At 41.0% G+C, this 26,724-nt stretch overlaps 1 protein-coding gene across 13 annotated transcripts in view; it reads right to left on the minus strand.

Annotated features, from left to right (window-relative positions):
• The window catches only part of SYNE2 (spectrin repeat containing nuclear envelope protein 2), a 324,338-nt gene that overhangs the window by 23,904 nt on the left and 273,710 nt on the right, over nt 1-26,724 (minus strand). For 10 of the 13 annotated variants that reach the window (XM_067028349.1, XM_067028348.1, XM_067028354.1 and 7 more), the window contains 3 exons: nt 21,009-21,164; nt 18,496-18,654; nt 17,493-17,659 (listed from right to left, as the gene is read on the minus strand). In XM_067028349.1, the coding sequence (XP_066884450.1) occupies nt 17,493-17,659; nt 18,496-18,654; nt 21,009-21,164 (482 nt within the window). Of the gene's footprint in view, nt 1-9,763; nt 10,100-17,492; nt 17,660-18,495; nt 18,655-21,008; nt 21,165-26,724 lie in introns of those variants that run through there. The other 3 variants (XM_067028359.1, XM_067028358.1, XM_067028360.1) reach the window with 3 other exon arrangements.

A 26,724-nucleotide genomic window follows, 5' to 3' on the forward strand; every position in this document is an offset into this window, starting at 1 on the left:
CCCACCAGAAAGAAAAGATCCAGCCTCATCCACCAGAACACAGGCACTAGTCCCCTCCACCAGGAAACCTACACAACCCACTGACCCAACCTTAGCCACTGGGGACAGACACCAAAAACAATGGGAACTACGAACCTGCAGCCTGCGAAAAGGAGACCCCAAACACAGTAAGATAAGCAAAATGAAAAGACAGAAAAACACACGGCAAATGAAGGAGCAAGGTAAAAACCCACCAGATGTAACAAATGAAGAGGAAATAGGCAGTCTACCTGAAAAAGAATTCAGAATAATGATAGTAAGATGATCCAAAATCTCGGAAATAGAATAGAGAAAATGCAAGAAACATTTAACAAGGACCTAGAAGAACTAAAGAGGAAACAAGCAATGATGAACAACACAATAAGTGAAATTAAAAAATACTCTAGAAGGGATCAATAGCAGAATAACTGGGGCAGAAGAACGGATAAGTGACCTGGAAGATAAAATAGTGGAAATAACTACTGCAGAGCAGAAGAAAGAAAAAAGAATGAAAAGAACTGAGGACAGTCTCAGAGACCTCTGGGACAACATTAAACGCACCAACATTCGAATTATAGGGGTCCCAGAAGAAGAAGAGAAAAAGAAAGGGACTGAGAAAATATTTGAAGAGATTATAGTTGAAAACTTCCCTAATATGGGAAAGGAAATAGTTAAGCAAGTCCAGGAAGCACACAGAGTCCCATACAGGATAAACCCAAGGATAAACATGCCAAGACCCATTTTAATCAAACTATCAAAAATTAAATACAAAGAAAACATATTAAAAGCAGCAGGGGAAAAACAACAAATAACACTCAAGGGAATCCCCATAAGGTTAACAGCTGATGTTTCAGCAGAAACTGTACAAGCCAGAAGGGAGTGGCAGGACATATTTAAAGTGATGAAGGAGGAAAACCTTCAACCAAGTTTACTCTACCCAGCAAGGATCTCATTCAGATTGGTTGGAGAAATTAAAACCTTTACAGACAAGCAAAAGCTGAGAGAGTTCAGCACCACCAAACCAGCTTTACAACAAATACTAAAAGAACTTCTCTAGGCAAAAATCACAAGAGAAGGAAAAGACCTACAATAACAAATCCAAAACAATTAAGAAAATGGGAATAGGAACATACATATCGATAATGACCTTAAATGTAAATGGATTAAATGCTCCGACCAAAAGACACAGACTGGCTGAATGGATACAAAACAAGACCCATGGGCTTCCCTGGTGGCGCAGTGGTTGAGAATCCGCCTGCCGATGCAGGGGACGCGGGTTTGTGCCCTGGTCCGGGAAGATCCCACATGCCGCAGAGCGGCTGGGCCCGTGAGCCATGGCCGCTGAGCCTGCGCGTCCGGAGCCTATGCTCCGCAATGGGAGAGGCCACAACAGTGAGAGGCCCGCATACCACACACACAAAAAAACAAAAACAACAACAACAAAAAAAACAAGACCCATATATATGCTGTCTACAAGAGACCCACTTTAGACTTGGGACACATAAAGACTGAAAGGGAGGGGATGGAGAAAGATATTCCATGCAAATGGAAATCAGAAGAAAGCTGTAATAGCAATTCTCATATCAGACAAAAGAGACTTCAAAATAAAGACTATTACAAGAGACAAAGAAGGACACTACATAATGATCAAGGGATTGATCCAAGAAGAAGATATAACAATTGTAAACATTTATGCACCCAACATAGGAGCACTTCAATACATAAGACAAATACTAAGAGCCATAAAAGGGGAAATCGACAGTAACACAATCATAGTAGGGGACTTTAACACCCCACTTTCACCAATGGACAGATCATCCAAAATGAAAATAAATAAGGAAACACAAGCTTTAAATGATACATTAAACAAGACGGACTTAACTGATACTTATAGGACATTCCATCCAAAAACAACAGAATACACATTTTTCAAAGTGTTCATGGAACATTCTCCAGGGTAGATCATATATTGGGTCATAAATCTAGCCTTGGTCAATTTAAGAAAATTGAAATCGTATCAAGTATCTTTTCTGACCACAACGCTATGAGACTAGGTATCAATTACAGGAAAAGATCTGTAAAAAATACAAACACATAGAGGCTAAACAATACACTACTTAAAAAAGAGGTGATCACTGAAGAAATCAAAGAGGAAATCAAAAAATACCTAGAAACATATGACAATGGAGACATGACGACCCAAAACCTATGGGATGCAGCAAAAGCAGTTCTAAGAGGGAAGTTGATAGCAATACAATCCTACCTTAAGAAACAGGAAACATCTCAAATAAACAACCTAACTTTGCACCTAAAGCAATTAGAGAAAGAAGAACAAAAAAACCCCAAAGTTAGCAGAAGGAAAGAAATCATAAAGATCAGATCAGAGATAAATGAAAAAGAAATGAAGGAAATGATAGCAAAGATCAATAAAACTAAAAGCTGGTTCTTTGAGAAGATAAACAAAATTGATAAACCATTAGCCAGACTCATCAAAAAAAAAAAAGGGAGAAGACTCAAATCAACAGAATTAGAAATGAAAAAAGAAGAAGTAACAACTGACACTGCAGAAATACAAAGGATCATGAGAGATTACTACAAGCAACTCTAATGCTAATAAAATGGACAACCTGGAAGAAATGGACAAATTCTTAGAAATGCACAACCTGCCGAGACTGAACCAGGAAGAAACAGAAAATATGAACAGACCAATACCAATCACAAGCACTGAAATTGAAACTGTGATTAAAAATCTTCCAACAAACAAAAGCCCAGGACCAGGTGGCTTCAGAGGCGAATTCTACCAAACATTTAGAGAAGAGCTAACACCTATCCTTCTCAAACTCTTCCAAAATATAGCAGAGGGAGGAACACTCCCAAACTCATTCTATGAGGCCAACATCACCCTGATACCAAAACCAGGCAAAGATGTCACAAAGAAAGAAAACTACAGGCCAATATCACTGATGAACATAGATGCAAAAATGCTCAATAAAATACTAGCAAACAGAATCCAACAGCACATTAAAAGGATCATACACCATGATCAAGTGGGGTTTATTCCAGGAATGCAAGGATTCTTCAATATACGCAAATCAATCAACGTGATACACCATATTAACAAATTGAAGGAGAAAAACCATATGATCATCTCAATAGATGCAGAAAAAGCTTTCGACTAAATTCAACACCGATTTATGATAAAAACCCTCCAGAAAGTAGGCATAGAGGGAACTTTCTTCAACATAATAAAGGCCATATATGACAAACCCACAGCCAACATCGTCCTCAATGGTGAAAAACTAAAACCATTTCCACTAAGATCAGGAACAAGACAAGGTTGCCCACTCTCACCACTCTTATTCAACAGAGTTTTGGAAGTTTTAGCCACAACAATCAGATCAGAAAAAGAAATAAAAGGAATCCAAATCGGAAAAGAAGAAGTAAGCTGTCACTGTTTGAAGATGACATGATACTATACATAGAGAATCCTAAAGATGCTACCAGAAAACTACTAGAGCTAATCAATGAATTTGGTAAAGTTGCAGGATACAAAATTAATGCACAGAAATCTCTGGCACTCTTATACACTAATGATGAGAAATCTGAAAGTGAAATTAAGAAAACACTCCCATTTACCATTGCAACAAAAAGAATAAAATATCTAGGAATAAATCTACCTAAGGAGACAAAAGACCTGTATGCAGAAAATTATAACACACTGATGAAAGAAATTAAAGATGATACAAATAGATGGAGAGATACACCATGTTCTTGGATTGGAAAAATCAACATTGTGAAAATAACTCTACTACGCAAAGCAATCTAAAGTCAATCCAATCCCTATCAAACTACCAATGGCATTTTTCACAGAACTAGAACAAAAAATTTCACAATTTGTATGGAAACACAAAAAGACCCCGAATAGCCAAAGTAATCTTGAGAACGAAAAATGGAGCTGGAGGAGTCGGGCTCCCTGACTTCAGACTATACTACAAAGCTACAGTAATCAAGGCAGTATGGTACTGGCACAAAAACAGAAATATAGATCAATGGAACAGGATAGAAAGTCCAGAGATAAGCCCACACACATATGGTCACCTTATCTTTGATAAAGGAGGCAAGAATATACAGTGGAGAAAAGACAGCCTCTTCAATAAGCGGTGCTGGGAAAACTGGACAGCTACATGAAAAAGTATGAAATTAGGACACTCCCTAATACCATACACAAAAATAAACTCAAAATGGATTAAAGACCTAAATTAAAGGCTAGACACTATCAAACTCTTAGAGGAAAACATAGGCAGAACACTCTATGACATAAATCACAGCAAGATCCTTTTTGACCCACCTCCTAGAGAAATGGAAATAAAAACAAAAATAAACAAATGGGACCTAATGAAACCTAAAACCTTTTGCGCAGCAAAGGAAACCATAAACAAGATGAAAAGATAACCCTCAGAATGGGAGAAAATAGTTGCAAATGAAGCAACTGACAAACGATTAATCTCCAAAATTCACAAGCAGCTCATGCAGCTCAATAACAAAAAAACAAACAACCCAATCCAAAAATGGGCAGAAGATCTAAATAGACATTTCTCCAAAGAAGATATACAGATTGCCAACAAACATATGAAAGAATGCTCAACATCATTAATCATTAGAGAAATGCAAATCAAAACTACAATGAGATATCATCTCACACTGGTCAGAATGGCCATCATCAAAAAATCTGGAAACAATAAATGCTGGAGAGGGTATGGAAAAAGGGAACACTCTTGCACTGTTGGTGGGAATGTAAGTTGATACAGCCACTATGGAGGTTCCTTAAAAAACTACAAATAGGGGCTTCCCTGGTGGCACAGTGGTTGAGTCTGCCTTATGATGCAGTGGACACAGGTTTGTGCCCCGGTCCAGGAAGATCCCACATGCCACGGAGCGGCTGGGCCCGTGAGCCATGGCTGCTGAGCCTGCGCATCCGGAGCCTGTGCTCCGCAACGGGAGAGGCCACAACAGTGAGAGGCCCACGTACTGCAAAAAAAAAAAAAAAAAAAAAAACTACAAATAGAACTACTACCATACGACCCAGCAATCCCACTACTGGGCATATACCCTGAGAAAACCATAATTCAAAAAGAGTCATGTACCAAAATGTTCATTGCAGCTCTGTTTACAATAGCCAGGACATGGAAGCAACCTAAGTGTCCATCAACAGATGAATGGATAAAGAAGATGTGGCACATATATACAATGGAATATTACTCGGCCATAAAAAGAAACGAAATTGAGTTCTTTGTAGTGAGGTGGATGGACCCAGAGTCTGTCATACAGAGTGAAGTAAGTCAGAAAGAGAAAAACAAACACTGCACGCTAATACATATATATGGAATCTCAGAAAAAAAAAAAGGTCATGAAGAACCTAGGGGTAAGATGGGAATAAAGACACAGACCTACTAGAGCATGGACTTGAGGATATGGGGAGGGGGAAGGGTAAGCTGGAACAAAGTGAGAGAGTGGCATGGACATATATACACTGCCAAACGTAAAATAGATAGGTAGTGGGAAGCAGCCGCATAGCACAGGGAGATCAGCTCGGCGCTTTGTGACCACCTAGAGGGGTGGGATAGGGACGGTGGGAGGGAGGGAGATGCAAGAGGGAAGAGATATGGGAACATATGTATATGTATAACTGATTCACTTTGTTATAAAGCAGAAACTAACACACCATTGTAAAGCAATTATACTCCAATAAAGATGTTAAAAAAAAAAAGTAAACCAGAGAGTTGTATTTTTTACTTTTACTATTATCTTTTTTGCACCCGACTATCAACCAAATCAACCTTGGGGAATGACTTCTAGCTCCAGCTCTATTTCCAATTAGCTTTATAATTTAGAGAAAATCCTTCTACTTCAGCCCCTCATCTCTAGCAGGCGTCTCAGGTCCCTCCAGCTTCAGGGAGGTGGTAGCATCTGGGCGACATTCAGGCCAGAGGTCTGGAGGTGAGCAGACCCAGATCTAAGCCCCACTGTACCATCTATAAGCTGTGTACCTGGCGTGGAACCTAATGGCCCTGATTCCCAGTTTCCTTGTTAATCTTCAAATTATCCACCTTGTAGAGGGTTCTGAGACAGAAACAAGAGGATGCATGTAAAGCCCTTGGCATAAAGTAAGCACTCACTATAATACTAGTTCTTATTACTGCTGACTGGGATCACAAGCTGCTACAATAATGCCTCATTTAGACGGCATTGGCCCTCACATAGTCCTTTTATAAATATTTTATCCTCAACAGTGCCATGAGGTAGGCAAGCTTGGAAGGAGGCCATGGAGCCTGGTAATGAAGAGCACACTCTTTGTGGTCAGGGTCTGGGTATGAATCCTGGCTCTATTTAATCTCACCTGTCAAACGGCGTCAACAGTGGTACCTTCCTTCACTGGGTGGCTGAGGGCAGAATGAGATATACATGCATGAAGGGCATTTGGCACAGTGCCTGACAGAGATAAATGCCCGGAAATTGTGGTTCTAACGATTTTAAGATGGTATATTTTCCAAATTACATTCTTACTGAAAATATCACAACAAGTTTCCTTCAAAGCCACAAGATGATTTATTAAAAAGGAAGTAACAGAATCCAGGGCCAGGCCTGGATGCAGCTGTAACCTAGATACGTCCTTTGTTCCCCTGGCTTTCAAGTTATACCCTCCTCACCCCCAATGTCTTGTCACCCTGACTGCCCAGGGAACAGAAGGAACACTCCAGACAATGCCAGAGCAGCTGGGAACCCCAGGTCCCATGGGACAAAGTCTTGCATGCAGTTTGAAAGGGGCTACCCTCCTGGGAGGCTCTGGCTGCAGAAGCTCCGCCCTGAGAGCTTCCTGTAGGTGGGGAGAGGCGCTCAGGCCAGCAGCCTCTGCACAGCCCTCCTGCTTCCTGCTTCCCCATCCTTCCTCCTCTCTCCTCCCAGAATGGCAGCCCCCCACTGCTTCATCCAGCACCCGACCCTAGTCCGTCATAAGGTTCTCAGCCTCTTTATATTTTGAAAGAAGAGGGCTAGAATGCGACTTTTTAAATGAAGTAAGCTAACAAGTAATAAAATAACCTGGGTGCAAAAATACTGAGATGCAGTGATCCTGAATCCTGTTAATCCCGAGGGGTGAGGTGTGCAATAAGCAGAGGGGGGAGTATGGAGAAGGTGGATGAATGATTAGCTTGGCTTCCCCAGAACTATGGTACTCCAGGCCAGGGGCGTCCCAAAGGTGGGGCTCAAGCCCATTGGTGTCCAAACCAGTGGGGTGTGGGAAGAAAATATTAGACTTTCTATTGTTATCCCATTCTTTTAAAATTTCTACATTGGGTATGCTTTAAAATTCACAAACCTTATTACTAAAATGGAACATCTACAGAACATGCCGACATCGTTATGTGCCAGGCCTGTTGTGCTTTATGTATAAGTTAGCAACTCATTTAATCCTTACAAAGATGCTGTGAGATCAGTCTAATAACATCCCCATTTGACAGATGAGGTAACTGAGGCAATGAGATTAAATAATTTACCATAGTAACATGGCCAGTCAATGGCAGAGGAAGGATTCCAACCTGGGCAGTCTGGCCGGAGCTACTGTTCTTAAGCACTTTTCTTGTGGTATCCTATATAAACCTGCACATGATAATGGGCACATATGGGGGGTGGGTACAGGACGGTTTCCAGCGCTGTCAGGGAATATGATCAGGAGTCTAGACTCATGGCTCTAGGACACACTGGTGGGTAGAAGCCCATCCAACAAGTGTGGCATTTTGGGTGCCCACTTTGCCCCTCCATGATTTTCTTTCAGTAAACATTTAACCACTCACTTTGTCTTAGGTCCTGTGCAGATCCTGAGGATTTGAAGATAACTTATTCCCAGAGGTCATGATCTAATTTACATTAATTTAGATCTAATTTAGACATTATAATATTATAGGAGGTGCTCAATAAATACCTTCTGAATGAGCAAGTGACATCCACACATCCCCTCAAATTTGTCTTTTTCGTAAATGAGGTGGTCATATTACATTTTACGATCAGAGCACCTCCGAGCCATCCTGCCACAAACAATCTGCTGCCACACTATGAGCCACACATGCTCCTAGACATTGGTTCCATATTGGACAAGTGAAGTACTTAAAAACAAGCATAGGCATCACAGGCACAATTAGGGCAAAAAAAGAGGAAGGGAGGGTGGAAGTGAAAGAAAAGAAGCTACAAAACATTCATCCAGTCAGGACTTAACCTGCTTCTATGTCCCAACCTCCGACTGAAGGCGAAATATCCCGAAATGCACAGTGGCATAAATAAACGTTGTTCCTCAGATAATCATGTTACGACTTACCCTGGGAACCATCAGATGTACTGCTGAGTCTCTATCGATTGTGCAGACACTAATCTAATTACCTAATCAACACCTTTCCCAGGTCAGGAAGTACACGTCATTTGCCAACCCAGGCAACCGACCTCCTAGTTAGGCCTTGTTATTAATATTGCTCTTGGAAAATTTTCGAGCTCGAGTTAATATTGGGAACAAGGAAATCCATTCAGAAACCAGACTGTTGTCACAGGGAAGCAAGCACAATTCTGCATTCCATCAACCACCCAGGCAGCTTAAGCAGCTCACCATCTCTGTACTGGCTCATGGTTCACCCAGGTGTGCTTGACTAATACTAATCACACATATATTTCAACAAATCATATTTCTCCAGAAAAAATAAGCATGACTCCCTGAGCTGAATTCCAGTTCTGAGGACTGGAAAACCAAGATATTTAGGCGCAAAGAGGAAGTTTTTCACCTGTATGGACTATTGAAAGACACGAATAAAACACAAACATTTTTATATGATACCAAACAAAATAAGGAGTTTGACAAAGAGTACAAATTAGACGTTCTTTTGTGGGGCTTGGGGGTAGAAATGCAGAAAATAATCAAGGTGAATAAAGTTTTTCCTTTATCTTCATCTAGCGATGGATGGGAATTTAATACTTATGAACCCTCTTCCCTCTCCAAAACAAAAATCAAGCCAGGTTACTATCACTTCATGATTCAGGCCTAAGTCTTACAATGTGTGAGGGAGGCTTTAAATATCAAATTCATGTATATGGAAGAGTTAACATTTCATTCCTATTCTCTCCATGCTAAAGGGTCTACAGTTAAATTATTAAGGCTCTGGACCAGCGTAAGTTAAAAAAATTCCCATGCCCATGTGGACAGCATAACTTAAAAAGGAAAACTGAGATGGTTGAGTATCTGCATTTGTATTGAAACAAACAGATACTCAGACCTGTGGGCAGCTGTCAGTTGCTAAAAACACTGTGCAAATTCTGCACAATTGCATCTTTGTAAATGACTAAACATCTTTGTAGTAAGATAATCAATTACTCCACGATCTTGAAGCCCTGAGTTGAGGGCACGGACATGACAATACATTTGAGCTAATCGCCTCTTTGAAGCATTTATGTCGCCAGAGGACTTCCATTTTCCACACAGCATAATCACTTCTCTCCCCTGCTTGTCAAAGGCTGGCTGCAGACACCACACGCATGCTGACACTGGGAAAGAACCCATCCCCCGATGGCTGAGCACACACACACTCCGCAGCCACCATCTCATCGGTAATTTCTATTGTAACCAACATGAGAGCGCGAGAAAACGAGACACACAGGGACAGCAGCCGCCGCTCCCAGATGTAGGACTGATCACCAAAATGGCACTTACTGTTGATGAGAAACAAATCATTCCTTGGGTTGAGCGAAACCTCCAAGTTCCCGGCTGCACCTCCACCTCCCAGGGACGAGGCGGCCCCTCCCCCGCCCGGCGGCCTCTCCATTCACTGGTTCAGCATCTTGCACAGGCCGCCCTCCCGCAGGCTCCCGCGGGCACGGCTCGCTCGCCGCTACAGAGCAGTGCGGGTAGGCAGGCAGGGAAGAGACCTGTTTCTCCGCTAACTGCAATTTTTAATCTCAGTTTTCTTCCTTCCAATAAACAAATATCTCTAGCCCGTGCCTCTCTTACACACACACAGTCTTTGTTCTGACGCTACAGGATTGCAAGGCTGGGGGAAGAAAGTCCCAGTGTTATCTTGGCTATGGGTTATTTATGAAGTGCTATAAACGCAGGGAAGAAACACTTAAGATTTGGGGCACAGAAACGAGGATTTCTGTTCTCATCAAATTAAATGTCTCTGTTTCAGGTTTAAAAGCAATGGTGAAATCTGAAGCCCCGAGTGCAACAGGAATGGCTTCCTCCTAAAGAAGAAATTTCCCCAGGAGGTTTTCTGCCCTGCCTTTTCAGTCCTGTGCATCCTGGCTTGGAAGGAGCAGAGAGTTTGTTTAGTCCATTTCTTTGCTTTTTTGCAATAATAATAATAATAATAATAATAATTCTATCTTGTAGTACAAATGGAGTTCAACACTTTGCAGAGGAAGAAATTTTGCAGTTTTCTTTGCTAGTCCCTCCTAGGTTTTACCATAATTTGAGTATCTGAAAATTCCTCCACATCCCTATCCGTGCATCTCTACATGACCCTGAGTGGCTCTGCTTAGTGAAGCATCCTTGGTTTGTGTCCAAGCCCCTTTCAGGCTCAGTCTCAGACTTATTTGGAGACTCAATGATATCAATAATTTCTCATGGGTCCCCAAAGCCCAACATTTAGCCATTATTACATCCCCACCTTGAAACACACCAAGCATAGTCTCTAGACCAGTGAAATCAGGAATAAAGATTTGGAAATAGTTCTCCCCAAAGGCAGCATCTAACTTGTGTCCACATGCTTGGCTGTCCCTGGTGCTACCCCAAGGCTCAGTACGCTGGACCTGCCTGATGCTGGACACCAGGCTCCTGATTGCTCACTGATCCTGTGATGGATGCTATCTCCTTGGAGAAGCTCCCCCGACCCTCAGGAAAGGCATTTCTGCAGGGCCCGGGAGCAGGAGCCACCTGCTCCAGAGGTGGAACGATGGGACCTGCGATGGGAAGGAAAAAGGAAAGTGGGGAGGCCGACCTCACATCTGGCTCTGCCTGTGCAACAAACCTCTAAGTCCTTCTAGTCCCACTGGATCAGGCAACCTGCTAAGACCAGAGCAAGTCAACTTTATGACTAGCAGCATTGTTTGGCCTTCCAAAGTAACCTTGAGAAAATACAGATAAAAGGAAAGCAATGAAAAACATATCGGTTTAAAAAGGCACACATCTCTCTGCCCATTCTTCAAGGGACGGAAAAACAATCTTAACACACAGTTGCCATGGTAATAACTGCTGAGCTTAAATGACAACATTTTAATTGCTACTATTATAAAGCAGGTGGGCTTTTCACGTTGGTAGATAAAATGTGAAAATTATGCTTAGTTAAAAAGTTTTTTCATGGACTTGATCTTTCTGATAGCAAGAGAGCTATCTAGTCTAAATAGGAAGGGACCATAAGGTAGTACATCTGAGTGTGTCCCTCCTTCATAACACTGGCTTAAGGATGCCAAGTCTATTAAATGATGCCACCACCAAGGAGAAATTAGGAGAAAGGTAACAACATTCATGACATTTTTTAAGAAGAAAAAAAAGAGTTCCCGTGTTCCTTTTTCCATAATGAACATTTAGTAAATAGATAAAATGAAAATTAAAATCACCGATGATGCCAACACCAACAGATACATCTTTCCACTCAGTTGTCTCATCTCTTTTAGGCACTGAAAGCTCTGACCAGATCATCCTCACAAGCTGCTAGAAAGAGTCTTTAAAAAGAGCCACCTAGGGCTTCCCTGGTGGCGCAGTGGTTGAGAATCCGCCTGCCGATGCAGGAGACACGGGTTCGTGCCCCGGTCCGGGAAGATCCCACATGCCGCGGAGCAACTAAGCCCGTGAGCCATGGCCGCTGAGCCTGTGCATCTGGAGCCTGTGCTCCGCAACGGGAGAGGCCACAACAGTGAGAGGCCCGCATACCGCAAAAAAAAAATAAAAATAAAATAAAAATAAAATAAAAAAAATAAATAAAAAGAGCCACCTAACCCCATGTCTCTGAAGAGGCTCCGCCAAGATGAACAACCAGACTGTCACTCACTGAGGACACAGGGCCCCTGCTTCATGGGGCAAGGTGAAGGCTTTGATGAATAAAATGGGGAGGGAGTTCTGGGGAAAAAAAGGAGATGAATCTTTAAGGAGTTGAACTCCTGGGATTTTGAAATCAAAGGTACGTATAAGTGAGGTTATGTGTTGAACTGAGGCTTTCTTTGGCATCAGTCCTGTTGATGGTCGGGGACCCTCTTTTCAGAGCTTTAGTCTGTGCTGGCTGAAGCAGGTCAACTTCGCATCCTTTGGCCCATCACCCAGCATCCCGTGCCTAAACTGTTCTTATTAATAGGTAACCTAGCTGCCTCCCAAACACGGATCACACATATCGGTCGTTCTGAAAAATGACTTCTGCACTTCATCTCTCCTGCATTCAGGTTTTGCTGGGTCACTTTTCAAAGATATTATCTAAGAAAACATGGGCAAGAGGAGGAGGCAACAGTTACAATTAAAAAAAAAAAAGTTAACTCTACCCAAAAAGAGGGGATTATATGTATATGTATGGCTGATTCATTTTGCTGTACAGGAGAAACTAATACAACACTGTAAAGCAACTATACTCCCAATAAAAATTAATTAAAGAATAAAGTTAATATAGGAAACAGCCTTTAAAAGAAGTAAACTCTTCATTGAATCTGTCAATAAATATAGGATACAATTAATATTTGTCATAAAATCAGGCTGGGTTCTATAATAATCACACCATTCACCAAAAAATAGGTAGTGCTTCAAATGGCCTTGCTGTGGAAGAAGTTAATAGCATGTTTTATAAGAGTTCAGATGTCACAAATGCAAGAAGCTGCCCAAGGGCCCATGAGGAATGCTAAAAGCTCCTACAGCAGTTCTGATGGACAGCCAGTTCTGTGCATTTTAGTGCCCACATCAGGGCCTCATGTGACCTTATGTGAGGAAATCAGCATTAAGACTGACTTAGGCACCCCAACCCCCTTGATCATCTGGTTATTACAGGAGATGTGTCCTTTAGATTCTTTAAGGATTTTTACAAGAAGCTGAAAAACACTTTATAAGCAGAGGAAAAACAGTGGTTTGGGTCTAAGCACCCTCCCTCTCCTCCCCTATCACACAGCCATACTGCACTGCACCGGAGGCTGGCATGCGTGTGTATGGACAGATCCATCGTTGTCCTGGTACTTTTTCATCCAGAATCTTGTTCATAGTTTATCAACAAGGAGACAGGCTTACAGAGGTTGCAAGACTTGGTTACCGCAAGTGGCAAGTCCACTGTGTCACCTCATTACTGCTGCTTGCCCTAGCACTATTGGCGACGCCTGGGCACTTGTCAGAAATGCACATTCTTGGCACTACCCAGTCCTATGGAATCAGAAGCTCTGGAGGTGGGGTCCAGCCATCCATGTTCTCAGGAGCCCTCCAGGGATTCTGATGAATGTTTAAGTTTGAGAACCACTGTTCTAGAGTAAACAGTAAAGTCTATATTGAGTACTAGATTTTAGAAAAATTCGGATAAACTACATTTTCCAAAAAAAAATAATTAATTAATTTTTGGCCGCGCTGGGTCTTTGTTGCTGTGCGCGGGCTTCCTCTAGTTGTGGCGAGCAGGGGCTACTCTTTGTTGCGGTGCACGGGCTTCTCATTGCAGTGGCTTCTCTTGTTGTGGAGCGCGGGCTCTAGGTGCACGGGCTTCACTAGTTGCAGCACATGGGCTCAGTAGTTGTGGCTCGCATGCTCTAGAGCGCAGGCTCAGTAGTTGTGGCACACGGGCTTAGTTGCTCCGCAGCATGTGGGATTTTCTCGGACCAGGGCTTGAACCCGTGTCCCCTGCATTAGCAGGCGGATTCTTAACCACTGCGCCACCAGGGAAGACCTAAACCACCTTTAAAAGTCTCAAAGGAGCCAAGTGCTTTTCTGATGCATGGTGCAGGGGCACAGAAAAACCTTGGCTCCGTGCCACCATGTGCAGAATTGCTTCTGCCCTTGGCTCAGTTATTTACCCTCTCTGAGCTGCGGCGTCCTTCTCTGTAAAATGGAGAATACTGACCTTGCAGGGCTGTTGCAAGGATGAAATGAAATAATATATATGAGCCTAGCCCTTAAAAAAATAGACACTGGGTTCTTCCCCTATCCACCAAATAATGGAGACTACTACCTGAAATGATCAGTAAATTTAATGTGTATTTAAGTAGCCTTGTCCTCCATGTCTTATCAGTTCTTTTGAAATTTACCTCTATTTTGCTGAGAATGAACCCAAAACAATAGGGTTTTTTTTCATTTTTTTCCAGTGAATTAAACCTGATTTATTGAGGTCTTGAACTTCTGAACACCATCCCCAACTTTTAAGTTAACGGCTTGTAGTTAAAATCTTGAAGTCATGAAGCCGGATACCTGCTTCATAACTTCAAGATTGGTCTCCCTCCCAATCTTCCCTCTTGTTAACAACAGGTGCTGTGTCCTGCCACAGGAACGAAGCAGCAGAACACTGTGAGCAGGACAGGAACGGTTAAATGGTGTCCAGAATTGTTTGGGCAAATGAGGCCATTAGTATACCCCAGGGCTGCAGATTCTGATCAGCATGGTTCAAATTCTGCAGCCTGTGCTCTCCTGCTTTTCTGATGGCCATGCAATAAGTGTCAGCAATCAGACAAGGAGTTGATTCTATGTGAGGCCAATTTACGGCAGGTTCAAGCTTGCTGCCTCAACCCACAGATTCACCTAAAGCGTAAAGTCAATTAAGAGTTTCCTAGACTATCAGTCATCTGTCTCACCCTGGCCTTTGCTTTAAGGTAAAACAAGTTATTCCTTCCCTAGTCCTTCAGTTTTGAAGGGATTAGGTTTTCAAAATGTTCTACTCATTTCAATGTAACAAGCCACGAGGGTCTGGGTTAGCAGGGAGGTAACACAACTGTTTGAGTAGAAATCCTGGTTGCCACATGTGCTGACTATGTAACCATGGGCAAGTTACGTAACTTCAGTGCCTCAGTTTCCTCATCTGTAAAATGGGATAATGGTATCTACCTTTCAGAATTATAGTGAAGATTAAGTGAAATCATACATAAAAAGCACATAGTTAAGAATACAGCCGGCAGCCAATGTATTTGCTATTATTTCAACTCCTTATTTTGCCAATTGCTCTTTCCAAACAGACCAGTGAAATTTCACCTGCTGTTTTTTTTGTCTTTCCCACCAAGGAACTGGCTGAAGACAGGCAGTTAGAGAGGAGGGAAGAAAGCAAGCAGCCTATTAAACTCTGAAGTGATAGAACCAAAGCACGAATGAGTAAGAATGAATTATCACTCTAGTCCTCAGGAAGCAGAATCTAGATCCTGCTCCTGAATGATCTAATAACAGGTATATGATGTCCTCATACTCTTGATTAGTGCCAGGTGCCCAAGAAGACTTTGGAGATAAAGACAATGATGACAAAGACATACCAGACACAATTTACCCAACAGAAATGATGACAACCTTATGTCCTGGAACATTCATTCATTTCAACAAATATCTGAAGCACTGTTCTAAGCGCTGGAAATAAGATAGTCAGAGACATTGTTCTCATGGAAGAAAGACCTCTCATGATTAGATCTAAGCGAGGGAATCCTCTTCCACTCAAAAAACATGTTACTTAATCTTAAAGTCTTCTTAGGGAAAGACAATGATAATAACCACTCAATAAATACTGGCTCCCACATGCTGGTCCCAGGCCAAACGCGAGACATGTGTCATTTCATCCCCACGGCGGCCTCTGATGTCATCAGTGCTGTGAGACACATTTTGCAGATTTAGAAACTGAGGCTTAGAAAGGTTAAATCACTACAAGTTTCCACGGTAAGTGGAAGTCAGGTACAGTCAGGACTGGCTCAAAATCTGTGCTCTTAATCCTTGCTTGGGTTACCATCATGGATTTCCATAGATGTTTTTTTTCCCCCCAACTGGCAGCAGACAGAAGTTGAATTCAGCCCAGCTTGTGCTGCCAGCCAAATCACCCCAATAGTAATCTTTGACAGACCCTCCCTTCTAAAAAAACCATGAAAGACTCAAACCGTATTTAGGAGGACAAGTCTTCAGTTGAGATTTAAGCTCTTCTAAGACTTAACCTCAATCTACCTTTCTAAAAGCTTCATCTCCTGCACTTGAGCCAATGGAGCTTCTTATAATTTGCTGAACAGTTTCTATTCTGCGCTCCCCTGTACCTTTTTGCTCACAGCATGTTTCTCCCCCTTCTACCACCAGAAGCGCTGGAATCCCAACCCCACAGATGGTTCAGGACCATCTGTGAACACTGCTCTTCTATCAGGCTCCTCCCAATCCCCACCCCCACTCTAGGAAGATGAGATTTGAGCTCTCAGACCACTTGGATTTACACCTGCCCGCACATCTGCTTCCGTTAATGTAACTGACTCATCTTACTTCCTGGTCTGTAATTCTCATAGCACTTAGCCTGGTGCATCTGCTGAGTGAACTAGGTTCATTTATGGCTTACAGTAAACAATGAGGTAAAGGAAATGCCAAATTATTAAGAGTATTTTATTTTCAGCACTCCCTGATGCTTCGTTTACCTTGCAGGATTCTCCTGTACAGTCCAGGTTATATATGTGTTCAAAATTTCCAAGCACTCAAAGTTACGTAAAAGACTCGCTCGGCCAGTGGAAACAAAGCTGCATGAACGGCCCCAAAGCCAAGTGACTGCTCTCTGTGTGCCAGGTTACAACTGAAAAATACTTTGGTCGGGGTCTGTCTTTGGACAGATAATTTGAAGATGGAAGACGTTTAAAAGTTTGAGTGGCACTGTCATCGTTATTTTTTGAGGGGAGATAAAACGATCAGCCTTGTTTCTGACAAGCCTTGATAGCCCTGATTTATAGTCACAGCTGTGCCTCCTTAGTCCACACCTTAGGACCAGATGCCCACTGGCACACCTGGCACAGCTGCAGAGAAGCCCTGCCTTGACTGAGTGTGCCCAGTCCCTGTGGTGGTGGTGATGGGGGCGTGGGGGGCAGTCGGGAACCTCCAGAAGCAGCACCTAGAAATCAGGCCTATGCCCTGACCTACCTGCACCTGTCACACACAAGCAGGAGCAGGCAGGCATGATTTCATCTGGGGACACGCAAGTCCTAAGGCAGTGTGAGAATTGCTAAATAACACCTCCTCAAGGAACAACTCTCATTTAAACCTAGTCTAAGTCATGTGAACTTTTAAGCTAAAGAAAAAAAAAATTAAAGTGAGGTATACTAAAATATAATCTTCCTATAATGTTGAAATAAGAATTTCCATTTTTACCAAGCTTTGCCTTTATCTGTTAGTTTATAAAATGTGCTGGGTTACCTTAGAGGAAGATGGAGCTCAGTTTCTAGATCTGTGAAGTAACCGCTGTACCTAAGGAGCAGGAATCCATTTTTAGGCCACTTCTTACCTTGATCCAATGACGTCAAAAAGATGTTGCCAACGGTCATTAATTTTGTTGAGCTTGTCATCGATCTCAGCTGCTCTTGTCTTGTTGCTGGCCTTGATCAACCGGTCGCCCATTTGTTTTAACTGTAACTTGTTTTCACTAAACAAATTTATTTCTTCCATGCAGTCCTGGCATAGGGCACCAAAACACAAAGCCGGAATCACTACCGAAAGTTCACCTCTTTGCCAGCTACAAACACACAGTTGTGCCTCTTGAAATTTCTTAAAAAATAAAAACACTGCTCACACCTGTTAATGCAACTCTTCGGAGAGCAGCTAAAAAGTCAAACAACGCCCATTCAGCGCATGTGTGATATATAAGGCGATAGTTACTTTCTTAATTCAAAAGCCCCGGTTTCCCTCACAGAGTTCTTCTAACCTAAGCTACTTGGGAGAGGAGGACTACTGAGTCTAACTAAATTAGCCTAATATATCGGCAAGAGTTTTCCTGAGGGCTAACTGAGCAGCCTTTGGGGTGACCGTGGCCAGAAGGCTCTTTCTTCCTTTCCCTGTGGGAATCAGTAACCTCTTCACAATTATGAGCCCCATTGCTGTGGGTCTTTCTCCTTTGGCCAGGGGAGCTCCTTAACAACGCAGCTAGAGAAACCGTAACTCACCTGGGATGTGAACTGAAGCTTAAGGGGACACGAGCCCCTTGTCTGGCCAGACTTCCTAACCAAGAGAAAGCAACGCCCCCTCAGTACAAAGCACCATGCCCACCTTTTTCCCATCTCATTGGAAACATTTTTATTTTATTAAAATGCATTCAAAACTGTGAATTTCAACTTTTAAGTACATCTCTTCTTAATTCACAAAAATGAGATTAAGGACTTTACTTTTCTTAGAATTAAACTGTTCTTAAAACAAAGGGCCTTACGACATCATACAGCTCTGAGCCTAGGAGTGAGGAAGGCAGAGGATACCGTGGAGGTCATAACAGTACCCATCTGGGGACTCCTGCTTACCTTCTGAAGCTTTTCAATCATTTCTTCAATACTAATGTCTGCTGTCTGGAGAACTTTGTTTTCCATCTGCACCAGCCATGCACACAACTCTTTATTTCTTTCATTGAACACAATCCATGAATTGAGTCTGTCTTCTATCTCCTGTTTGCGTATAGCCACCTGGAATGAAAATGCATTTGGCAGCTGAGTATAGGCAGGCAGGAAGGAAGGAGTTTGTCTTCCCTTCTCCCCATCAAAAGGACTATGAATTTCATTCATTTTAATCAGAGGTCCTATAGACTTAATTATGTTTTTGCCTTTTAAAGACCTAGGGTTTAATTTCAACAGAAGTTCCTTACACCTTTGATAAATGCCATAAAAAACAACAACAAATGGGCTTCCCCCGTGGCGCAGTGGTTGAGAGTCCGCCTGCCGATACAGGGGACACGGGTTCGTGCCCCGGTCCGGGAAGATCCCACGTGCCGCGGAGCGGCTGGGCCCGTGAGCCATGGCCGCTGAGCCTGTGCTCCGCAGGGGGAGAGGCCACAACAGTGAGAGGCCCGCGTACCACCACCACCACAACAACAACAACAACAAAAAACCCCAACAACGACAGTAACAACAGAAGACTGCACCTGAAGTGTAACTGACCAAAACGTTTCAGTATTATCCAATATATATCTATTATTACTGAGGTATATTAAAAGTTAGAAACATGAAGGTTAGATGAGTGCATTTTAAGCATCACCCAAATTTCTTCCGTGCCTTATTCTTTCAGTATACATTTATGTACTGCTTGCTACATGCTAATAACTTTATGACCCCAATCCTTTCTTTTTTAAAAACGATCAAGTCCTTATTCTTACTTAAGGCCAACATCCTGCCTATTTAATTTAAAAGCTACCATCCTGATCACCAGTCTAACATTTGTAATGCAAATGGATCATGAAAATTAAAGTCATTTAAATGTCTTACTGGTAATTTCAAAAACAAAGCAAAATAAATTAAGAAAACAATACGCATCACTCATTTAATCCACCTTCCCAATATGCACTATGGCTCTGGATGGAAACCATGGAAACGGAATCAAATACTGGTCTGCAGTGAGCAGGCTGATCCCCAAATACCCAATGCTCCGTAACGCATAAGCTAACACCAGCAAAGGCTCTTCCCCCTTACAGGGTTCAACTTTATTACATAAATAAATATAAATTTAAAGAATGCAAATCAGCCTCTCCAAATGTACAAAGGTATTCCCAGGTCTTAGAAATCTTTAGAATTTTAGAGATAAAAGGGGTAGCTAAGAGTTCTTTCGGTTAACTTTTAACATCCCACTTTATAAATGGGGAAACCAAGGTTGAACTCCTGGAGATTTTTTTGCTATGTACAAAAAACAAAACAAAAACAACCCTCTGCTCTTTTCAGAGTGAGGCAAAAATATCTAATGCTTGTACATCCACCCACCAAATGTGTTAAGAAGGCTCAAAAAACTATGCCTAAAACACCAAGTTTTGTGTTTCTGTTTTTCAGAGCATCTATTTATCTCAGCATTTTAAAAGCCTGGCATTTTGCACAGCATCATTCTGACTGGCTTCATAATGGTAACAATTAGGAACATCTGGGCTCCAGTCTGCTTTTTCCTTAACTTTTAGAATACCTTTCACATATTCTAAATATTTTCTTTTACATAAAATTTGAATAAAAATTCTAAAAGGACGTTTAAAATTATGGGTATATGGTGAATATTAAATACTAAAACAAAGAAGGAAAACATTTTTATTTTATTAAAATGCATTCAAAACTGTGAATTTCAACTTTTAAGTACATCTCTTCTTAATTCACAAAAATGAGATTAAGGACTTTACTTTTCTTAGAATTAAATTGTTCTTAAAACAAAGATCTATTTGAACCCTTTAATTCCATCTTGATCCTGTCACCTTAACTACAATCCAGTTCTTAATAAGTAGAAGTGATCTGCTGAGATACTAAGTGAAGCAGCTGATCATTTCTTTCAGAGAGTTTTCAAAGCCAGCTACTTGAAATAAACACTGGATTGCATGCGAATGCCGAGTTCTCAGATATAATGACCCCAAGCCTGGCACTAAGTACATCTCCCACTGTTTGTTGGGCCCAGAACAGATACTACAGAGATACTGCTCTTAAGGCCAGCCGGGACCTTTTTGCTGAAGTCCTGATTCTAAGACAACGACTGGTACTTGTCATCCATACAAGACAGAGGGCAGAGTGCACGCAGCTGCTCAAGACGGCAATCCTCCCCTCCCCCACCACTTAAGGTGATTTTTTTAAAAAGCTCATTAAAAGTGTGCAAAGTTCCAGCATTGAGCGCTGGAGAAACAAAGGGTCAAATCTGTTAAACAACGTTGCTGCCTTCTAAAGGAGCAGCGGCCGGCCTGGGCTCCAACTGAAAAGGGCCTCCCGGTTCAATGAAATTAAGCTTCTTTCTACTTTGTCTGGCCTTAGGAGACATTTTAATAAACTTCAGAACAGCCGTGCCCTGCAGTTAACTGACTTACTCTTAAGCAGAGGTCCTCCCATTGTCTGTGCAAATGCTCTATTTGCTCTTTCAAAACCATCACGTCCTCCACAAGAATGTGCTGGGTTAGGTCGGTCTTCATAGTGTGAACTTCTTTCAAGTTCTGAGTCCAGTTAGCCAAAGACTTCTCTACTTCCTGCATTTAAACACAAGAAAGAAAGGGAAAGAAAGAAAGAAAGAAAGACAAAAAACTCTTCAACTCAAGCTGCTGTTGTTTCCAAACCTGTAGGCTAATACTTTGATTGGACTCTGGGGGAGGGGAGGCCGGGAAACGGGGCGGGACCTTCTGAATGAGAAACAGCCCAGGGCCAGCCTCTGCAGCTGTGGTTGGCCCATTCCTCACCACCTATTTTCTCAAAAGAAAACTCTTTTCTACCTTTATTTTCACTTCCTCAGGTATTTCAGACTTTTAAATACTTAGTTCTATGTTAAACTCAAGTAGGTCTTTACCTTTATTTTGAGGAAAGTATTTTTGGAGTCTAGCAACAATCTCTCTCTCACGTACACACTTTTAATCCTGAAACTGTGTTACAGAACATTGTATAAAATGTGATTTCCCATTTTTAAAAACACCTTAAGGAATGCATTGTTGCTATGTGGCAATCATATAACAGCTTCTGTTCAAAGGGAATTCTTTTGGTTAACTTTCAAAAAGAATGAATGTAAGTGAAGGAAAAAAATTGTTCCCTAATAATTGCCAGAGATGGGTTAGCAGAAAATCTCCTCTGGCCCTGGAAACACCTACTTTTTAAAAAATTAAGTATTGGTCAAATTAAAACGTTTTTGAATTCCAGGACTTAATCAAGATAATCACTTTCACAAGAGAGAAGATAAAATGAAACATCCCAAACACTCAAGAGATCTCCAGATTTTTCTTGTGCTTCCAATCCTTTCTATTTTGGCACATTTTAAGGGTCTCTATTCATACCTGTCTATTGAAATCTGAAAGAAGAGGGTATTTCATTTACATCAGAAATCAGTCTGATTTCTGATTAATCAGTTAACTCCGATTGCTTTTCAGAGTTCTAAACGCTACACTGGCATGATTTCATAACTTGCCAACAAGGATTTACATTTAATAAGATGTAAATTCGGAGGATTCTTTTTAAAGGTTGCATGGAGATTCAGAAATAGCACCTTTATCAGAGGAGAAACCATCACTTTAAATTTTTGTTTCCTACTTTTAGCTTCATGATTCTAGTAAAGAGGATGAGAGCAGATTCTGCAGTGGAACACTTTTACCAGCTTCATAACATAAAGCGGGCAAGTCACACGCAGAGGCTGACCACTCACTGACTCTACAGACCAGAAGGCCGCTTAACTTCATACAGTGTTTCCTGCTCAGAAGTGTGGGCTCAGATGCCTGCACAGAGGGAGACGTCTGTAAGTTATCCACCGCTGGGTTTAAATCCATTTTGGTTTGGATACTCGGTTTCCTCCCACAGTTGAAAGGATAATTAACAGGTGTAGAACTTTTGAATATGGATGTTTTATGATTCTTAATAAATACTGCCAAATTGTGTCCTCAAAGGAGTGACTATATTTTTCCACATCCTGTTTGGTGTCGAGTTTTATGTATTTGGGGGGCAAGTTTAATATATGTAATGACTCCTAGTTGTTGTTTAAATTTGTTGTTCTTTAGTTACTAGCCTGAAAAGCTACCCAGTCCTTCATCCTGATGCTTCCCCAGATATATTTAGTTAATTCCTACTGAGACTTTCCGATCTCAGGCCAGGTAATTCCTCAGAGGGGTCTTCTCTGAGTCATTGGATGAGATTGGGACCCTTGTTTTGTGCTCTCACAGCCCCCTGTCCTTTTCCCCTCTAACACTCACCATGCTTACAGTTATTCACACACATATATATGTACGCATACAGTGGGACTCTGGTTAACGTCTGTCTCTCCAGTAGCCGAGACTATCGGCTCCACACTGGCCGGGGCCATGACAACATTGCCCACAAATGCACTGCCCACCAAGCACCTACCAAGAGGCCTGGTGTATAGTAGGTCCTCAAATGTCAAAATGTATGATTGAAAGGAAAGAATATGGCAGTATGTATCAAGCGCTTTAATATGTTCATAAATGTTAAGTGAAAAAGCAAGGAATGAAACAATGTATAGACTGAGGTCTACTGTGGAAGTCTATTAAGGCTGATGTTCACTTATTTCTATAAACATTTCAAAAACTGTGTTTGTTTTTAAATTAAAATATTCCAGATTTGCTACCAAACTAATTGCAAAAGAGAACGTGTCAGTCAGATAAGTTTCCCTTTCTTAATTTAACTAGATACATTTTCTACATTGCAAAAGTACCTGTGAAGTTCCAATTGTCCATGTGACACGTGATTTAAAACTTGACTACATAAAGTGGTGTGTTGCACAGGCTTTGACTGGACTCTAACACAGCACAACAGCATTTAAGTCTTTGCCTGTGGACTCAATTACTATTGGGATTGTCAGTCCCATTTCTCTACACTACCATTTGGGTAAAAAGAGGATCAAAAAATGAATGTGTATATATATAAATATTGGTCTGCATATGCACAGAATATCTTTGGAAGAATACACAGCAAATTGGTAACACGGCTTCTGTGGAGAGAAACTGATGGGAGAAAAATTTTTCATGTGTACCTTTTGAATTTTGAACCATGTGACCATATTGCTTATTCAAAAATTATTATATGAAGAGGTATAAACCTCCTGTTATAAAATAAATAAGCCATGGGGATGTAACATACAGCATAAGGAATATGGTCAGTAATATTGTAATAACTTTCTATGGGGACAGACGGTTACTAGACTTAACACGGTGATCATTTCATAATGTATGCAAATGTCAAATCACTATGTAGTACACCTGAAACTAGCATAATAGTGTATATCAACTATATTTCAGTAAACAATTATTTAAGAAAATAAAACTGTTCTAAGGACTCAATCATTTGACAAGTTTTATGAACACAGATGCCCTCTATAGCGATAGCAATTTCATAATACTGAAAGTTAGTATATAAAACATATAAAGAAATCATACATGCATTTCTTTATAAACATATAAAGAAATCGATTATATATGTACAGACACATATAAACATGTAAAGCAGTTTTTCCATACATCAACTTGGCTCTGATGGGAATGTAATTTCCTAAGGAGGAAAGTAAAGGTCAGACTGGTCAAATCGTTAGGTATCTCCCCAAGTGACTCAGGGATGATAAACACTGTTCTAGACAGGCTTCAGGTTACTTGGGATCTTTCTGGAATATGGTCACAGGTTGAATAAACTCAATGCTCTTGGCTTCTCTCCCCAGTTCTTTCCACTGAGAAATAGAATGCTGAGGCTATGGAAGTTGAAAAGATCCCAGTGGAAACCGAGATGTGTCCGACTTGGGAAAAATTATGCTTCCTCACGGGTTTATGGTTCACATTCTGCACAGGTTTCTGGACTTGATGGAAGGAAACTCTATGTGTCAACTCAGAGAGGGACTCCAAATCCTCTCATCTGTTACTGAAGTCTAGATCTAAAGTAGAGATGATAAAAACTTTGAAAATCAGGGACAGACAGGAACCTTCTTAACCTAATAAAGGCATCTACTAACACATCACCACCAAAAATCACACTTCATGGTGAAATGATAGAATCATTCTCTTTAAAATCAGGACTGACACATAGGTGCTAGTTATCAACGCTTCTAACAACACTGCTCTGGAGGTACTGACCAGTGTAGACAGAACAGAAGTATAAGAATTAAAAGGAAGAGACAAAAATAGTCATTATTCATCAATGGTGATTGTGTTCACAGACCCCCAAAAGAATAGACAATTTATCGAAATTAACAAGAGTTTAGCAAGATGGTTGAATATAATATCAATGCACAAAAATTAGTTACATTTCTAGACATCAGTAATAAACAGAAAGTATAATTAGAAAAAGGCAGTATTTTCAATAGCTTCAAAAGTAACACACCAAGAAATAAATGTAACAAAAGATGTACAATAATACATAAAATTATAAAACACTAGACATGAATAAAAGGAGAAATATGCCATATTCAGAAACAGGAGTACTCGATGTCAAAAAGATGTTAATTTCCTCCAAATTATTCTATAAATTCAACACAATTCCATTAAAACTCTTATCAGGATTTCTTATAGTTTGACAAACTGCTTCTAAAGCTGTGGGAGATCAAAGAACCACGGATATCCACACTCGAGTGGGAGAATGAGGGATGGGTACCTCACACCTGAAATGAAGATCTGTTCTAATAAAACACAGTATGCAGGATAATTTGGTATAAAAGCTGAGATAAGCAGGCCAATTGAATAGAGCAGACAACCAAGAATCAAACCATGCATAATTGGAAACCTGATATTGGACACGGGACTAATCAGTAAACAGGCACCTGGATAATGGTCATCCGTATGAATAATCGGCTCTTTACTTCAAAACATATGCAAAAATCAGTTCTTCACTGAATAAAGGTGTAAACGTAAGAAGCAAAATTTGAAAATTTTCAGAAGGAAACGTAGGAGTATATCTTTATGACTTACGTATAGAGTAATGGTGCTGCTTATATAAAGTTTAAAAACAAAAGTAGTACTTCTACATTCCACTGAGATCTACATACATATGTAGTAAAATGATGAAGCAATGCATAAGAATGATAGGACACCAAATTCAGGGATGTGGATACCTCTGGGGAGAGGAAGTACATTAGAGATCACACAGGGCATTTGAACTGTATCTGTAATGTTTTATTTTTCTGCTGGCTGATGGTTTCATAGTAATTGTCATATTATTTGTTGTTAGAATTTTTCTGCACATGTCTCAGTTACTAAAAATAGACAAACACAGACTCAAACACTACTCTATTCCTCAGTACTACTGACACAAATATTCTTGGGTTGGTCCAATTGTACGCTAACACCTCACTTAAGGAGAGGCCACTTATCTCACAACATAAACTCTCTGGAACATAACCAAGGAGAAAGTGAAGGGAGAAACAAAACAAAACCATGAGGTTTTGTTTTGAGGTTCAGGGAGGAGGACACTAATTTCCAGCACAGCTTGAAGTATGAGACTACTCAATTCTTCCTAATTTTTTTCAATTTGACCCCTGAAGTCACTGAAGAAAAAAAAAATTTTTAAAACCTTATTCCATTAGGCTATTGATGTCTTTCCAACATCAAACCTGCAGAAAGGGAAGAGATGTAGGAAGTTCCTGACCTCGGAATTTAACTGGTCCACATTCCTATCAGTAAGTTTGCCTTGTCTTCTGCAAAGTCCTAACATACCCAGGAATTTTTGCTAGTGTGGTACCCATTAGGCAGAATATAGTTTGGAAGGTATTACAAAAACTGCTTTATTTGAGCAAAACCTCCAACCTATTGTCTTCTAAAAAATGAATTCTTCAGTCATACTTTACTATCATTTCAAAGACAAGGCCATTTGATGAGGGAACAACTTTCAATGTAATCTCAGAGGCCACATCTTAAATGACAGAGGAGAAACAGAAAGAGGACCTGAAGGAGAAAACCCCCAAAATCCTAAGAAGAAGTTCTGCAAAATCTTCCTCATCTTCATACATGGATCTCAAAAAGCATTGATTCTAATTGCTTTAGTGACCAGGAAGGTGTATTGGAGAGAAGATAGGCAAAATATTTTCTAGCTGGACACGAAGACTTAGTTTCACACAGA

The sequence above is a fragment of the Kogia breviceps genome, chromosome 3, assembly GCF_026419965.1.
Source record: "Kogia breviceps isolate mKogBre1 chromosome 3, mKogBre1 haplotype 1, whole genome shotgun sequence".
Taxonomy (NCBI): Eukaryota; Metazoa; Chordata; class Mammalia; order Artiodactyla; family Physeteridae; genus Kogia; species Kogia breviceps.